Source organism: Sminthopsis crassicaudata, chromosome 2, assembly GCF_048593235.1.
Source record: "Sminthopsis crassicaudata isolate SCR6 chromosome 2, ASM4859323v1, whole genome shotgun sequence".
In the NCBI taxonomy this organism is placed as follows: Eukaryota; Metazoa; Chordata; class Mammalia; order Dasyuromorphia; family Dasyuridae; genus Sminthopsis; species Sminthopsis crassicaudata.
In genome coordinates this window covers 11447110-11465149 of record NC_133618.1, presented here as the reverse complement: position 1 = coordinate 11465149, position 18040 = coordinate 11447110, and the positions used below count along the sequence as shown (strand labels likewise).

Sequence of the window (18040 nt, the reverse complement as noted above, 5' to 3'; positions counted from 1 at the left end):
TATTCTGTTAGGAATATGGGAATTCTATTCTGTTAGGAATATGGGAATTCTATTCTGTTAGGAATATGGGAATTCTATTCTACTAGGAATATGGGAATTCTATTCTACTAGGAATATGGGAATTCTATTCTGTTAAGATTATATAAGATATGGCACATTCATAGACTATATTACTTGTTCTTACTTAGACTTGTTTTTACTCCATCTTCCAACCATATACCTTTGCAGAAGCCATTTCCCATTTCTCCCCTGTTCTCTCTTTTCTTCTATCTACACCTAGCTCAAGTGACATCTCCTTCAAGAGATTTTACATTACCTCAGTCATTAACATGGAAATATCATAGCTCCCTAACAGAATGGAAGCTCCTCGAAGGCAAGCCTGTTCACTTTTGTCTTCGGATCCTCATTTTTAGCACATTGTGCCCGTTGACTAGTGGAACCCCAGCATTCTTACCATGGGGCTCAGTAGTTATGTTCCCAAAACCAACTCTGACTCACCATTCTGGGTCAGTTTTGTGGAGCAAATCAGGGTAGCGATTTGGAAGCTGTCTTTGGTGCTATCCTTGGTTGCGGTGAAGGTGGACAAGTGCGTATTTTTGCCTGGGGAGAAATCCTTGTCCTCCATCTCTATCTTTGTGCTGGGCAGTGTCAGGTAGGATTTAGCATCTTCCATTTTCTTATTATCTCCCTGAAAAGAAAACACAAACCCACTGGTTTGGGAATGCTAAATATAAGGAGGAATAATTTATTAGTCAACAAGGTTCTGCCTAGTCGCTGCATTCATGGTACGTGACTTTAGAGTCAGAGCATCCAGGATTCTAATCCGTGGCCCCAGCTTTGACTCTGCCATGCTCTGATAACAATCTGGACCAAAGCCTTCTCTAGGATTGCCTCTGTTACTTCCCTGGGCCTTTGGTTCTCTCATCTGTAAGATAGAGACATACTAGATGGCCTCCAAGGTTCCTGCCACCTCTAGACCTGTGAACCTATGATAGAAGAGAATACATGCTCTTGTGTCTATTATCTGTAAAATTGGGGCATTGAACTAGAAGAGGTTTATGGCCCCTTTCCACTTTAAACCTACGAATTCTACCTTATCCCAAGGAAATAAAATAAAAACAAAGATACTGGTCACATCCAAGGATGGATGCTCAGGTTTGAAGATAGAGTGTTTTTGGAAAGATATGGACAGAAGATTTATGGGGCAAGAAGATGGGAATGTTCCAAATCAAAAAGGTCAAGAATCAAGGCAGAACAGCCAGGAATCTGAGGAATCTGATGGACAAGGAAAGAAGTTAGGACTGTCATTATTAGAAAGTTCTGTTGCTCTTACCTTATATACTACCAGATTATGTCTTCCATCCTGCAATGTGGTTCCATCTGGGTTCATCAGCTTCACAAAGGCCACCCCAAAAGCTCTTTCAGATTTATCTCTGGCTGTAAAGCAAGGAAAACTTTGTTTCTGAGTAATGCTGATGGTGATTTAATTCTTAATCCTCTTGGGATGATGAGGAGTGCCTAGGAGAAGGGTATAGAACAATCTCTTCTTTCACTAAGACAGATTGCTGGAGGAGATACAAAGGTAAATAAATTGGAAAGAGCACTGGTCCTAGAGTCAGGAGGACCTGACTTCAAATCCAGCCTCAGACACTTTCTAACTGTGTGACCTTTGGCAAGTCACTTAACCCTAATTGTCCATCCCCCACCAAAAAGAAGAAGAAGAAAGAAGAAAGAAGAAGAAGAAGAAGAAGAAGAAGAAGAAGAAGAAGAAGAAGAAGAAGAAGAAGAAGAAGAAGAAGAAGAAGAAGAAGAAGAAGAAGAAGAAGAAGAAGAAGAAGAAGAAGAAGAAAGAAACAAAATGAAACAAAAATAAGCAGCACACAGTTTTTCCTCAGAAAATTAACAATCCAGGAGAAGAGAAAAACCATTAATGAAAAAAATAGAGCTTATTCCTGTGATTTCCTAAAAATAAGGAAACTCCTGGAAAAAGGAAATTTCTTCCACCAATTCAAATTGAAATCTCAGCAACTTCTATCCTTAGAGAGTACCTTAGACTACTGAAAGGTAAAATGACATGTCCTTTGTCACACAATCAGGACTAGAACCCAGGACATGTGAGCTTTGAGGTCAACTCAATTGATGTTCTCCAGTCTTGTTTCCATCTCCTGGTTTCCCTGGATCTTGGTAAGAGTCATCTAATTCCTCTCCCTTCTACAAGACTCTCTTGAAGGTGCAAGTGCCTTTCCTGAGATGTCCTCCATCTGGATTGATCTCAAATATACAAACTGGTCCCTTCTCTCTGTTCCATTCGATTGGAAACTCTTTGAGGCAGGGACTGCTTTTGCCTTTCTTTGTACCATAATAGGTGCTTAATACATGACTGATGGTACTTCTAATCAAATTCTACATGTTAATTCTCTGTGTCGTCACTTCTTTGAGAGCGGCTCTCTGTCTCTCATTCCCCAGTGACTCTGTGATAACAATAATTATATTAGCAAGAATGATAAGTACACCAGAGGAAGGAAGTCCTTGGAGGGCAGGACTCTGCTTGTTCTTGGCTTTTAGTCTTCTCGATTAACACGGCTCACCCATAGTAGATGGTTAATAAATGTTCACTGAACTCAATTAAGCAGGGGAGAAATGAGCACGGTGCTATGAAGAATTCAGATGATGGACAGAAACATTCCATCGAGATAAAGTATTAGCATGGTCATTTCCAACTAATGTAAACATTAATAGTGCCATATGGAAACAACAAACTTTGGAGAGTTTGGAAATCTGCCTGAAACCCATCGGTTTCTCATCGAACAAGGATGACATTTTCTTTAGCTTGGCTATGAGGAGAGCCACATAAATATTCCCTACTCCTTCCTTAGTACCAGGGAAAGCTCAGCTTCGAAGGTGGAAGCTGCCAAAGGCTGGACTTGGCCATGTCTGCTTTCCAAACACAGTCAGTCTCCAGGGCCCCTAAAAAGTACAGTGAAGCAAGAGTCAATATTGTTCTTGGAAAATGTCTGTGCTACAGACATCTTGATACTTACATTCCTGTGAGGACCTGTGCCGGAAGGTAAATCTGAGATGACAACGGGTGACCTCTTCAATGGCGATAGATACCTGCATATTAATAAGAAAAGACTGAATATTTAATATAACTTTCTACCTCTGAACCAGACGGTTCAGAAAGACTCACTGAAGCCCCCGCATCTCACAGAAAGCAATGGGATAGAAGGCAGCTCTATTTCCAACCAAAGTTTTTATTTAGAACTCAGAGAAACTCAATGAAAAGTTGGTTTCTCCAGAAACAACTATTTGTGCCTTTTGAGACACTGATCCCATTATGGGGCAGGGATTGCTATCCGAAGGAGGTCCAAAATAGGAAAAAAAAAAAAAAGCAGGCAGGCTATGTATCTATCTATCTATCTATCCATCAATCCATCCATTTATCTATCTATCTATCTATATCTACCTATCTATCTATCTCTATCTAGCTACCTATTTATCTATATCTATCTATCCACCTATCTATTTATCTCTATCTACCTATTTATATCTATCTATCTATCTATCTACCTATTTCTTTCTTTCTTTCTCATTCATTCTTTCTTTCTTTCTTTTTTCTTTCTTTCTTTCTTTCTTTCTTTCTTTCTTTCTTTCTTTCTTTCTTTCTTTCTTTCTTTCTTTCTTTCTTTCTTTCTTTCTTTCTTTCTATCTATCAGTATAACCATTCTTCTTTCTTTCTTTCTTTCTTTCTTTCTTTCTTTCTTTCTTTCTTTCTTTCTTTCTTTCTTTCTTTCTTTCTTTCTTTCTTTCTTTCTTTCTATCTATCTATATCTATCTACCTATCTATCTATCTGTATCTATCTATCCACCTATCTATTTATCTCTATCTACCTATTTATATCTATCTACCTATTTCTTTCTTTCTATCTATCAGTATAACCATTCTTCTTTCTTTCTTTCTTTCTTTCTTTCTCTTTCTTTCTTTCTTTCTTTCTTTCTTTCTTTCTTTCTTTCTTTCTTTCTTTCTTTCTTTCTTTCTTTCTTTCTTTCTTTCTATCTATCAGTATAACCATTCTTCTTTCTTTCTTTCTTTCTTTCTTTCTTTCTTTCTTTCTTTCTTTCTTTCTTTCTTTCTTTCTTTCTTTCTATCTATATCTATCTACCTATCTATCTATCTGTATCTATCTATCCACCTATCTATTTATCTCTATCTACCTATTTATATCTATCTATCTATCTATTTATATCTATCTACCTATTTCTTTCTTTCTATCTATCAGTATAACCATTCTTCTTTCTTTCTTTCTTTCTTTCTTTCTTTCTTTCTTTCTTTCTTTCTTTCTTTCTTTCTTTCTTTCTTTCTTTCTTTCTATCTATCTATATCTATCTATCTATCTATCTATCTATCTGTATCTATCTATCCACCTATCTATTTATCTCTATCTACCTATTTCTTTCTTTCTATCTATCTATCTATCAGTATACCCATTCTTCTTTCTTTCTTTCTTTCTTTCTTTCTTTCTTTCTTTCTTTCTTTCTTTCTTTCTTTCTTTCTTTCTTTCTCTTTCTTTCTTTCTTTCTCTTTCTTTCTTTCTTTCTTTCTTTCTTTCTTTCTTTCTTTCTTTCTTTCTTTCTTTCTCTTTCTTTCTTTCTTTCTTTCTTTCTTTCTTTTTTTCTTCCTTCCTTCCTTCCTTCCTTCCTTCCTTCCTTCCTTCCTTCCTTCCTTCCTTCCTTCCTTCCTTCCTTCCTTCCTTTCTATCTATCTATTAGTATACCCATTCTTCTTTCTTTCTATCTATCTATCCACCTATCTCTCTATTTATATCTATCTATTATCCATCTATCCATCATCTGACCATCCATTAATCTCTTTCTCTCTTTTTCTCAACATTCATCCATCCATCTATCCATTTAACTATTATTCATACATTCATCCATCTCCTTCTTTTTCTCTCAACATCCATCCATCTGTCCATCTGTCTGTCTATCTATCTACTTATGTTATATTATATTAAATATTTATAGCAGTCTCTTTTGTGACAACAAAGAAATTGTAAAACAAAATAATCCATTTACTGATAAACAGCCAATCAAAATGTGATATTTAAATATGATGGAAATTTATTGAGTTGAAAAACATTGAATAGAAGGAACTGAGAGAACTATGGGCAAATTTTCATAAGCTGATGCAGAGTGAAATAACAGTACAAGGAGGGAGACATACACATTTCCTAAATGCTGTATGGGCCATTAAATTGGGACTGGTCACAATTCATCCTGTGGGATTTGTGTATATGACACTAGTAATAATAGTTATAAAGATAGAGAGTTAAGGACCTAATCTCTGTCCTTTAGAATCAACCTTCTTCACTCTGGAAAATAGAAATAAATTGATTTTGCTTGCTGGAAAATAATGTATGTGGGTATACATATCTTTTGATAACTCATGTTGTGTCTCCCATTAGAATGAGAAGTTATGGAAGGTGGGGACACTGATATTCTGAACGTCTAACATGGTACATGGCACAAAGTAGTGTCTTCCTAAATGTTTGTCGAATGGTTAATTTTTCTCCCTCTGTTAAGGTTTGTGTGCATTCTAAACTCATTCTCACATTTCTCTTATTATCAGCACCATGTTAGTGTTCCCATCATAGAATTTCGAAAGATTTGGAGGACAAAAAAAAAAAAAAAAAAACACCTTCATAACAGCTGTGCTTTCATTGGACAATAGATCTAATAGGTTCCACAGAATCTATAGATCAGTAGCCAGAAGAGTCCCAGAAGTCATTAAGTCCAACTGATTCACTTCAAAGAGAAGGAAGCTGGGCTGCCCAAAGGCACATAGTTATGAAGTAGTTGGGTCAGGAATTCCAACCAGGTGTTCCAGGTCCAAGGTCAACATACCACTCACCCCACCGGGAGGCCTCCCCACAAGCAGATGGGAAGACTGGGGAATGAACCCAAACCATCCCTTTCTCTTTAATCGGGCACTTCTTTGCAATAGAGCTACTACTCAGATAATTCTTCCCCATGTCCATTTACTAGAACCTGGAGCTAGAGTTAGCTGGTGAGAAGTAGGGAAGGCACCTGGGAACCAGAAAGAGCTGAATTCATACAGCTGGAGGGAGCCTGACCGGATCACTTATTCCAGGTAGTTGGGGAAGACCTAAGGGGAAAGGTGTGGACCTGCCCTGACAAAGAGCTTCCTCACCTGGGAATTCCCTAAATCAGTGAAGTCATTGGCTGTTTCCAACCCTGTAAAAATGATTATTGTTTCTTCTTTTGGAAACTGATTTAAGAACTCTAATCAATGTCACCAAACCAGATGCAAAGGATTCAGAGAAGATGGAGATATGGTCACCGTGGCAGGTGGTTTGGCTTTCTATGTATATTAGTTACAAGAGGTTTTGCTCCTTCCTTCCTTCCTTCCTTCCTTCCTTCCTTCCTTCCTTCCTTCTTTCCTTCCTTCCTTCCTTCCTTCCTTCCTTCCTTCCTTCCTTCCTTCCTTCCTTCCTTCCTTCCTTCCTTCCTTCCTTCCTTCCCTCCCTCCCTCTTTCCTTTCTTCCTACCTTCCTTTCTTCTTTCTTTCTTTCCTTCATTTTCTCCCTCTCTCCTTCTTTCCTCTTTCCCTCCTTCCCTCTCTCTCTTCCTCTCCCTTCTTTCCTTCCTTCCTCCCTTCTCCCCCCACCCCTCTTCACCTGTCTCCCTTTTTTTTTTCTTCAATGGTGAAAAGTAGGGAGAAAAAGAATCAATTTTTGTAAATTGGAAAAAAATTGATTCAGTTCTAATTTGTACTAGATTGTCAGGTGTTTTTGGAACAGGTTCTGATTCAATGCACAGTTTAATAAAATATATCTATATCACTATTATATTATTATATTAATTCTAAAAATTATTTCTTTTTTTTTTTTTTGTATTCCTAAGTACAAATTCTCTCCCCTTTCAATAATAACTTCATGTATAAGGGTCTCTCTGGACCCCAGAATCCACATACCTAGAAGACCCTCTTGATAGGTAAACCTTGAATAAATAAGAAATATTCTGATCTGATATTCTTATTCCTTTCAACCAATGGTTGTGCTCAGAGATTTTTAAATGAAAGTCTGGGAATGAAATGACAAGTGCCATCTTGCTTCCAACCAATCATTCCAGAACATACCCTGTCCCCTTTAACGAGGAAAAAACATCTCAAATGTCTATTAAAGTTTGGGGTGTTTCCACACCAAAAGGAAAGATTGGGATGTTCTCTTTAGTGTTGCTCCATTGGCACCAATCTCAGGAACTGCCTTAGCATTACCATAATCCAGATGAATATTTGGAGGCCCATGGATACCCCACTCTTTGCTCTTATCAGCCATTAAATTTAGCTTTACTAAATCTCTAGTCAGGCAACTGAATCTGCATCGAGAATCAAACCTGAGTCCTTCTTCATGGTGATAATATTTCACGTCAGTTTTTCCCGGGGGTGGAGAGTGGGATGGAATGGACATAATGTTCACTAGAGTCAAACCCACCAGAACTGATTATGGAAAATGTCATCTGCCACTAAATTGAATTAGGTAGGAAATACTGGTCAAGTCTCCTCCCCATTTAAAAACTTTGCAAACTCAGAGAGCTTTCAATATACTCAATGCAGTGAGAGAGTGTATCTAACAGGAACAGGAGGAGGGGGAACAGAGATAAAAAGTCAAACCCCCAATTCATCAAAGGAGACAGCCTAAACCCAAGAGGCTTGGGAACAACACTACTTCCTTGACCACCGGTCCTTCTCTCTGCCTGGGTCCCACAGCCAAGATACAGAGAATAGATTCTCATCAGACCATGAGCTCCTTGAGAGTGGGGAATGATATTTTGCCTTCCTTTTATCCCTAACATTTAGCACAATGCCTAGAACATAGTAGGCTCTTAATAAGTACTAGCTGTCTGGAGAAAGGACCCTCTACCTCACTGGCACCAAGATCAGAACCTTGTCTGCTCCTTACAATGGACTTTTCCTCAATAGATTGTTACCTCTTTGAGAGCTTTCCTTTGTATCATGCCTGATAGACAGAAGGTGCTTAATAAATGCCTGTTGATGATCTGATAATGACCTACTTAATAATGACCTACTTAATACCTGCAGAAACTGAGGCCCAGAAAAATGAAAATGACTTGTCCAGGATCATATAGCTACAGTGTCTGAATCAGGATTATAGCTATAGAGCTTGGAAGAACCATAGTTGTTTTGTTAAAGTTTTTAAATTTAAAAACATATGCAATTTGTCAACATTAACCATTGCAAAACCTTGTGTTTCAGTTTTCCCCCCTTTCTCCACTCCCGCCCCTAAATGGCAAGTAATCCAATAGGATAAACATGGTAGAAATATATGTTAAATCTAATATAGGCATACGTATTTACACACAATTATTTCACTGAATAAGAAAAATCAAATCAAAATAAAAAATAAGAAAATATAAGTAAGCAAACAACGATGAAAAGAGTGAAAATGCTGTTGGGATCCACATATAATAGGTCTTAGAACCATAGTTCTTATTCAAATCCAACCAATTTAACAGAGGAAGAAACTGAGTCAGAGAGATGATGTGACTTGTTCAAGGTCACACATCCAATATGTAATTAGGAAGAATCATGGGATTATAGATTTATAGCTAGAAGAATTATAAGTCATTTTAGTCTAACACTGATGCTACAGATGGAGAAATTGAAGCCCAAAGAAGCAAAGATCATAGAAGTAATAAGAAAAAAAGTCAAGATTCAAATTCAGGTCTTCATGACTTCCACTTTGCTGTGTGATTCCATCCATCTCTCTAACTATGTGACTGTGAGAAAGTCCCCTAGTCTATGACAGCCTCAGTTTCCCCATATGTAAAATGTCTGTCCACCCTAACAAACACGCCTGTCCTAAGAATCCCTAGTGATGATAAAGTGCTAGTCAATGAAAAGGATCCTTACTGATATTTTAAAAATTCTAATGTACTGAACAATCAAGGTTAAGGGACACAAGGAGAAATAAAATGGGATGTTGTAAGTGCCGTGAGGTTCTGGGAATTTCATTAGAAACCAAGGGCTGAAAATATCAGGAAATGGCTGTCAGAGCTTGAAACCGTATTTCCCCCAAGCTCCTTTCACTTCAGTTTGGATTGCAGCTTTTCAACCATCGTCTGAGCCAAGAGCTGTCCTTTGTGAGAGAGTGAGCCATGTGAGGCAAGAGATGGCTGCCCACTATGGTACTCTGCTTCCTTTCCATTAAGTACTGCCCTAATTTCAATATGTCCCAAATTGAAAACCACAAGAATACCTTTCTAAACTTTCATGGTGATTAAATGCGGGGGGCAGAATAAGGAGACTAGCATCCGCAACAATGGAATGATTGCTGTAGTGACTCGTGGAATTGTCCCAGGAAGAATTCTCCCGGCCTAATTATTAGTTTCTTGGCCTCCTGAGATTGTCTCGCCTTTGTATATATTTTGTATATTTGTATATATATATATTGTATTAACTTATCTATAAATATGTTTTCCCCTAATAGACTGCAATCCTCTTGAGGGCAAGGATCATTTCATTCATTGTCTTTCCTTTTTGTCTGTATACAAAAGGTGCTTAATAAATGCTTGTTGAATTGAATGATAGAAATACTAGTTTTATCCAAGGTACATCCTTACCTTCACTGTTTCATACCAGCAGGGCTGCTTGACTTGGTAGTAGACAACAGACTTGTATTCTGAAATGCCTTCATAGCCAGCACCTGGATGAATAGCTTTCTTTAGATATAGGGGGGAAAAAGAGGAATAAGAGTAAATAAAAGATCCACAAAGGAAACATCCATCTACCATAGTCATTTTTCCTTCCTCCCCCATATGGCCACCATGCTTCCTTCAATGCCATTTTGCACAAAAGTCTGTGATAGGCACAAAGGCACCAATCTAACACTTTTTCGGAGGAGCTAACACTATTTGCCTCAGTTTTCCCATCTGCAAAATGAGCTGGAGAAAAAAATGGCAAACCACTCCAATATTTTCGCCAAGAAAACCCCAAATGGGATCACAAAAAGATGAACACCAGTGGTAAGCAACAATCAAAAAAAACCTCAAATATGGCAGCATAAAAAAATTACACATTCGTCTAATCTTTCTAGTTTTTTTTTTCCCCTTCTTTCCTCCTCTCTTTACTCTTAGTGCTGAGAAAAGCGGTGGTGGTTGAATATCCTTCCTGGGACTCAATTTTCTGAGTTAGTGCCTACTCCTCCCAAAAGGCTATTTTAGGAATAACCCAGACATGCTATGCTTCACTTCATTTCTCTGGCCACCTCCACAACTTCCTTAGGAACAGCCTAGTTACTTTTTACTTTTTACTCCCTGTACCTCCTCCCTCGCCCCCTCCAACTCCTACAGTTTTGGAACCATGAAACAAGATTAGGTCAATTTTGCCATTGTTCCTGGATGGGGTGTGTCAATTTACTTCTCTATGATCCAGATTACCACCCCTTTAACTTTTAGACTAAAACTTCCCTCATTGGTTTCTACTGCATTATTTGTACTGTTTTTTTTTTCCACTAGAAAGTAAGTTCCCAGAGGGCAACCTGGGTGTGTGTGAGGAATTTGTATCTCCAGTGCTTGGCACATAAGTGTTAAATAAATATGTTTTTAATTTATTACTTTTAATAAATAAAAATAAATTATTTAAGTTATTCATTTTATCAAATGCAGAGATATGCTTCTGTAAAAGATCCTGGAAAAGAGGACATGATTCTTGTCCAGACTATCCGGAGTCTTTTTCTCCCTTGGGATTAAGCACAGCCCCTGTGATTCAGTTTCCTCATCCATAAAATGGGGATACAGTATTTACAGTAGAATGTTTTGGGTTATCTCTTTGTATCTCCAGAGTCTGGCATAATGCTTGGTTCAAAATAAGAACCGAATAAATAGTTTGGTTAGGCTTGGTTAGGGCTAGTGCCAAGATTACTACTACTAGTAATGGTAACTTATAATTACAAATACTACTAATACTACTTCCACCACCACTGTCATTACCACTATTACCATCATTACTACCACTACTACATAGGACATTTATATAATGTTCAATGGTTTGCAATGGGCTTTATGTACATTATTTCATTTGTTCCTCATTACAATCTGGGGAGATAGGACTTATTATAACAATTATACCAATTTTGCAGATGAGAAAATTGAGGCTAAAATAGTTTAAGTGACTTAGCCAGGGTTATATAGGCAGAATTCAAACTCAGATCTTCTCAACGACTAATCCAACACTCCATCCATTACTGCACTTCCTAGCTGTGTACCAACTCTACTGGCTTTCTCTCCAATTGATTCTCCAAAAAACATCTTAAATATAGCGGATCCAAAATGAATCTCATCATGTATCTTCTGTAAACCACTAAGGGCATCAGTTAACCAGGTTCTTATCCTTGATTCCTCACTCTCTCTCAACTTCTATATTTAATTAGTTGCCAGGTCTCATCATTTCTGCTTTCCCTGTAGTCTTCACTCATTTCAGCCACTAGATCGGGGCTTACAGTCCTTCACCTGACCTATTGAAAGATCCTGCTCTCATTCGTCTTTTTAGTCTAGTTTCTTAGCACTCCAATCCATTCCACCTCAGCTTCCAAACAGATGTTCCCAAAATTGCACATATGTAGGAGCTCGCCAAGTCTTTGCTCAGGAAACTCCAGCGGCAACTTTTGCTTAAATGTAAAATGTCGCTTTTGGTTTGACATTTAAGCCCCTCCCAGCCCGGCTTCAGGCAACCTTTCTCTGATTATCAGATATGGCTGACCTTCTATCCTTAGTCAAACATGACATCACAACTCCCATCCCCATGTCCTGCTGCAAGCTGACCCCGGTGATTGAATTGGGCTCCCTTCTCTTTGCCTCATAGAATCCCTAGCTTCCTTCAAACCTCAGCACAAATGTCACCTCCTCTAGCAAGCCTTGTTTGATCCCTCTAGCTGCTAGTGCTTCCTTCTATTCTAGAAAATCAAATGATACAAAATTGTATGTATTTTATTTATTTTTATATATTTTATATATGCATATATACATATACATATATATATAATATTCATTGCTACTATCTTTGAATTATGAAAGACATTGCCTTGTATTGTATGAGACACATGGTATTGGTAGAGTTGTCTTGGAATAAGAGCAAGGACATTGATTTACCATGACCTTGTTGTGTAAAATTGGCAAAGTAAGTCACTTCACTTCTGCATATTAGGTTCTTCATTTATAAAATGGGACATTTGGATGAGAGGATATGCTTCCTTTCAGCTCTCAAGTTTGATGAGAGGAAAATACCTTAGGCTCTATTTGTCCAAGGGAATCCAAGTGTAGAAAATGTTATTTACAATTAAAAAAAACCCAACCAAATCATGTTCCCAGTGATCTGCCCTCAAGGACTTGAGGAATTTGACATGTTTGAAAATGATCCATTAGCTTGAAAAAATAGAATTCAAGTTGAAACATGAAACATGCTTGGCCCATGTCTCTGACGGGAAATGATACTTCTTTCAGTGTTCCTGCAGACAACAGCGCGAAGCCAGGAACTTTAGCATTGGAGGGGACAGCTGTAAAGAGCCAACAGACTCATAAAGCAGCAATGACAAACCACGATGATTTCTATAGCATGCTAGGCAGTGTGCTAAGTTTTGGTTTCTTTTAAAACTATTCTCTCCTTTGATGCTCACAATAGCCCCGGGAGGTGGTTCTTATTATTATCCCCATTTTACAGATGAGGAAATAGAAGCAAATAGAGATTGAGTGATTTGCCCAAGCAGAAGCAAGCCTAAAGACCTATCAGGGAATCTATCATACTGGCTTCTCAAGTGGTCTCCAACCTGTTTTCTGTAATATTTTCTCCACTCCAAAAACATAAGTCTCAACATATCACTCCCCTATTAAGAAAAAACTTTAATAGCTTCCCATTGCCCCCAAGATAAAGTTTAAAATTTCTCAACTTGACTTGTACCCATCTTTCCAGAAATATTATATTATATATAATTATATACACATTATATAAACATATAGTATAAAATATATATTATATAATATATTATCTATTATATATCATATATAATATTTTATAAAATATATAGTATATATATTACCCTTTCATTCATTTTTTGTTGGATCCAAATTGGGATAATATCACAAAATCATAGCATTTTTACAATGGGAAGAGAACTCAGTGACCATTTAGACCAAGCCATAGCTGAAAAAAGAATCGGTCCCACAACAGAGCAGACAAGAACCCTTCCATTATTAACGGAGGGGAAGCTTACTTCCTTCCTGGCAGTGTGTCATGGTGGAAAGAACCTTGAATCTGGAGTCAGAGGAACCAGGTGGAGACCTGGCTCTCTGCCACCTTCAGTTTCTTCATCTATGACATGAGGGGGTGGTTCTAATTCTGCTTTGAGATCTCTAGTTCTAGATCTGTGAGATTCCCAAGGTCCACTTCAAAATGATGCCATTTAAACTTGCAGACCTTGATGATCCCTTCCAGTTCCAGACTGATACTAAAATACTATGATTCTTTGGACACCCCTAATTAATAGATAACTGGATGGTGCAGTGGACAGAAAACTGGGTTGGGAGCCAAACTTAGTCAGAAAGACTCATGTCCTTGAGTTCAAACTTACTAGTTGGGTGACCCTGGACAAAATTCAATTTGCCTCAGTTTCCTCATCGTAAAACAAAATGGAGAAGGAAATATTTAACCATTTCCGTGCCTCTAAAAAGAAAACCCCAAATGGGTTCATGGAGAGTTGGACATGATTGAAATAATTGAACATTTAATTGTTAGGAAGTTGTTTGGTTTTGCTATTGTTTGACGTGGAATTTGCACTCATTAGGGATCTGGAAGAATAAAAAGTTAAGAATATCAAGGGAATTAATGACAAAAAATACAAAGAATGGTGATTTAATAGTACCAAGTCAAAAACTCTATTATAAAGAGGCAATCATCAAAACCATTTGGTACTGGCTAAGAAATAGAGTAATCGATCAGTGGAATAGATTAGATATACACTACACAATAATCGAGGTCTACAGCAATCTAATGTTTAATAAATCACAAATCAGGGGAAAACCTGTGCAATCTCACAATAGGTAGGTGCATCTCTGGGCAGAACAACCTACCTCAAGCAACGTGCCATCCTCATCATACACGGAAAAGGTCACCTCGACATTCTTTGGTGTCTTCTTTTTCCCCTTGTCAAACTCACCATGGATCAGAGTGACATAGATGTCATTCCGAACATCTCCTACAATATGGAAATAAGGAATGAGTCTCCCAGGACTGAAAGGGGGAGCTCAGAAAGTGAGAGCAGGGGACCTTTTGTCCTTTTATTCGATGTGTTTAGAAAATACCTAGCACATAATAAACATTTAGTAATTGTTTACTGATTGACCCACAAATCAAAATCATTTGTCTCCTTGGACTTTATTAGTAATCTTTGGCTGATTTAAGACATGCAGAACATTTGGTTGCAATTATAAGAAACGGTCTTTTTTTTTATACTGCTGCGAACCACGGGTGGTATGGCATCTCATTTTTGTGTGATGCTAGAGTTACTTTATTCTCCCCAATAAGTCTCGCTGCTGAAAGCCCAGAGTATTTTATTTCATACTAAAGCAGCTTGATTCAATTTTCTGCCATCTCCAGAGAAATTCTCTCTTGTGTGTTTTGGAAATAAGACCAAGATTTTGGGAGGCAGGATTCCTTCTGTGGTTGGCACGCTGATATACACCACCACCCAGATCGGAGTGAGATGTTGAAGTCTGGAGGCAGTTGGGAATGGGCATATTTGAATTTAAACTGAAATAGCTAGAGAGGTGGTCTGGGAAAAAAGCGTTTTAACACGACTGGGCAAACATCTTTCGAGCATCGTCCAGTTTTTCAGAGGCCACCCAGCCTGGAGATGGGGATGAATCAGAAGACATCTGAGGATTCCTCCCTACCCATACCTCTTATAGATATATAGCAGCATTTACTCTGCCCAAAGTTTCAATCAGATCCATATCAGATCTCTATCTTCCTGGAGAAAAAAGAACTCTCTATCTTCCACCGTAAAAATCATCAGTTCGCAGAACGATCACTGGAAGGATCTCAATTGCTATCTAATGCGACTCATATCCCATAAATAAATCCTATTTGCTGGATATTCAATAAGTTATCCAATCTTGGCTTAAAGCACCCAAATAAGAGGGAATCTTCCTAACACAGGATACTTTACTGCTGGACACCCATAATTCTCGGAAAGCCATCTCCACAACATCAAGGCTTATTATGTCTTTTTCCAACCAATAACTCCAATCTTAGACTTGCCTTCTGTGCTCAAGTAGATTGAAACAAAACTAATCTCTATTTAATCTGTCTTTTCTAGACAATCTATGACTCAAAGTTCATTGCATAGTGGGTTTTTAATTCTTCCTTATCAAGTCTAATTCAATGATCTACTTTTCTATTTCTTTTTAAACCAGTGCCAAAGAAACTTGATGATTATGACTTTACATTAGAGTTGCTTTCTTTTTCTTTCATTTTTTGTTTTATTGTTGTTTTCTTTGACATCCTGGATTTTTTATTTCTCCCAGTTGTTACTATTTTGTCAACTTATTTCTGGGATTGCTTGATATATTTGATAAATTTACAGAGTAATCTTGGGTTTTGGGTCATCTTTATTATGTTGCCATGGCCCAGCAATGAGCATTGAATATATCTCATCAGTTTTATTTAACTTGTTTTATTTCCTTAAGGAATATTTTGTAATTTGTAATTATAGGTATCTTACGTACTTTGACAGAATGAGTCCTATATATATATATTTAAACATTTTACCATTATTTTGAATGGGATTTCCTTCTGATTATTGGTTTTTTAAAAAAATTATTATTGCTACTGGAATAGTAGGTGAAATACTGTTGAGTTTATAGGATCAATTAGAAGTCTACAACTTTACCGAAGTTGTTGACTCAATGATTTTTTTTTGCTGATTCCCTAGAACTTTCTAAGTAAGTTATCATGACATTAGTAAGTGCTACGGCTAATATTTCTAGAACCACAGACAGCCATTCAAATATTTAGAGATACTCATAAAATCTCCTTTGAACCTTACATTGCAGCAACACAAACACTCCTTCTATATACCTGGGAATACATTTGTACAGAAGGAAGCAAGGGAGGAGTCTTTGGGGAGAAAAATTCTAGAATTTTAGATCACTAAAAATTTGTTTTCAAATTTAATAATGGAAAAAGACAGATTTTTTTTTAGAGCCTGAAAGTCCTGGCTTCTAAGAAATCTGAATGTTCGGAAGTTATTTAAGTTCTAATGCCCTCATAGAGAGCAGTTATAGATAGGGATGAATTTTAATTCTTCTACCAAGCATTCCTGTGACTTCATCAAATTAATTCAACCAATAATGGGAATGGAATCATTGTTGAGCCTGAGCTTACCTGGAAGGATGATTTCAGGGAAACCCATTTTTCGAGCTATGGCTGTGCTCCTGTCAACCAAGTGTGAGAAATCTTTCTGCACTTGTGTGAGGTCACCAGGGAGCAGCTTCAGAGAAACCCAAAGACCTAGAAGAAAATGAGTGAACAAATTGTAAGCACCAAAAAGGACTAAATTTGAAACAATTGTGGCTGGAGAGGTAGAATGGCACAATGGGAAGAGTATTGGATATAGAATAATAAGACACATGTTTGATTTCCTCCTCTGCTACTTACTACTTGTGTGATACTGAAGAAATCACTCTACATTCATATTAATGAACCTTAGTTACTAATATGTCAAAGCAGTGGGTCAGACTAAATGATCAGGAGGTCCTTAACAGATTTAAGTGATATACGTATGCAGTATAAAGATAATAAACTTGTCTAAATCATTCAGACCTCTAGCTCTTTGGAGGAAACAAATAACTCCAATATTTTTGACAAGAAAACCCAAATGGAATCACAAAGAGTTGGAAAGATCTTACAAATGACTGAACAATAATAACAACAATATAGCTGGGAATCTAGGATTGCTAGTTTGCCTTTCTTAACTCTTTTTTTTTTTTCCATTGGTTCCCTTGATTCTTGACCCTTTGTTCTTCCAGGTGAATTTCTTTTTTTAGCTCTATAAAAAACAATTCTCTGTAGTTTGATTGGTATACTACTCAATATACATATTCATATTAACTTAGGTAGAATTGTCATTTTTATCATATGTCTTGAGCAATATTTCTCCAGTTCTTTAAATCTGTCTTTATTTGCATGAAAAGTGTTTTGTAATTGGGTTCATATAATCCCTGGGTTTGTTTTAGCAGGTAGACTCCCAGTTATTTTACGTTGCTTACAATTATTTTAAATAGAATTTCTCTATCCCTTCCTGCTGGACTTTATTGTTTTATTAGTATAGGTAGTATATAGAAATATTGAGAAATTTATGGGCTTATTTTATATTCTGCAACTTTGAAGAAGTGTTAATCGTTTTAATTTTTTAGTTGATTTTTGAGGGTTCTCTAAGTATGTCATCATATGATTTGCAGTTTTTGTTTCCTCATTGTTTATTTTTATTCCTTCAATGGCTTTTTCTTATCTTACTGCTATAGGAAACATTTCTAGTACAATACTGAATATTACTGATGATAACGAACATCCTTGTTACACTTCCGATTTTAATGGGAAGGATTCAAGTTTATCCCAATTATAGAAAATGCTTGTTCATAGTGATGATGACGATGAAGTGCATATGTGTATCTATTATGCTATCCATGTTTTTTAATTGGAATGGGCATTGTATTTCCTTATAGGATTTTTCTGCATCTATTGATAAAATTATTTGATCTTTACTGTTATGGTTATTCATATGTTAATTAGGCTGATAGTTTTTGATATATTGCTATAATCTCCTTGCTAGTTTTTCACTGAAAAATTTTGCATCAATATTTATTAAGGGAATTGATCTATAGCTTTCTTTTTGTTGGTATCAAAATCAAATTTATGTTATAGAAGGAATTTGCCAAGACTTTTTTT

General features: G+C 36.9%; 1 protein-coding gene across 2 annotated transcripts in view; it reads right to left on the bottom strand.

Annotated features, from left to right (window-relative positions):
* The window catches only part of DOCK5 (dedicator of cytokinesis 5), a 241128-nt gene that overhangs the window by 85565 nt on the left and 137523 nt on the right, over positions 1-18040 (bottom strand). For both annotated transcript variants that reach the window (XM_074285430.1, XM_074285431.1), the window contains 6 exons: positions 16478-16603; positions 14164-14288; positions 9664-9762; positions 3042-3114; positions 1334-1437; positions 499-688 (listed from right to left, as the gene is read on the bottom strand). In XM_074285430.1, coding sequence (XP_074141531.1) covers positions 499-688; positions 1334-1437; positions 3042-3114; positions 9664-9762; positions 14164-14288; positions 16478-16603 — 717 coding nt within the window. The remainder of the gene's footprint in view (positions 1-498; positions 689-1333; positions 1438-3041; positions 3115-9663; positions 9763-14163; positions 14289-16477; positions 16604-18040) is intronic.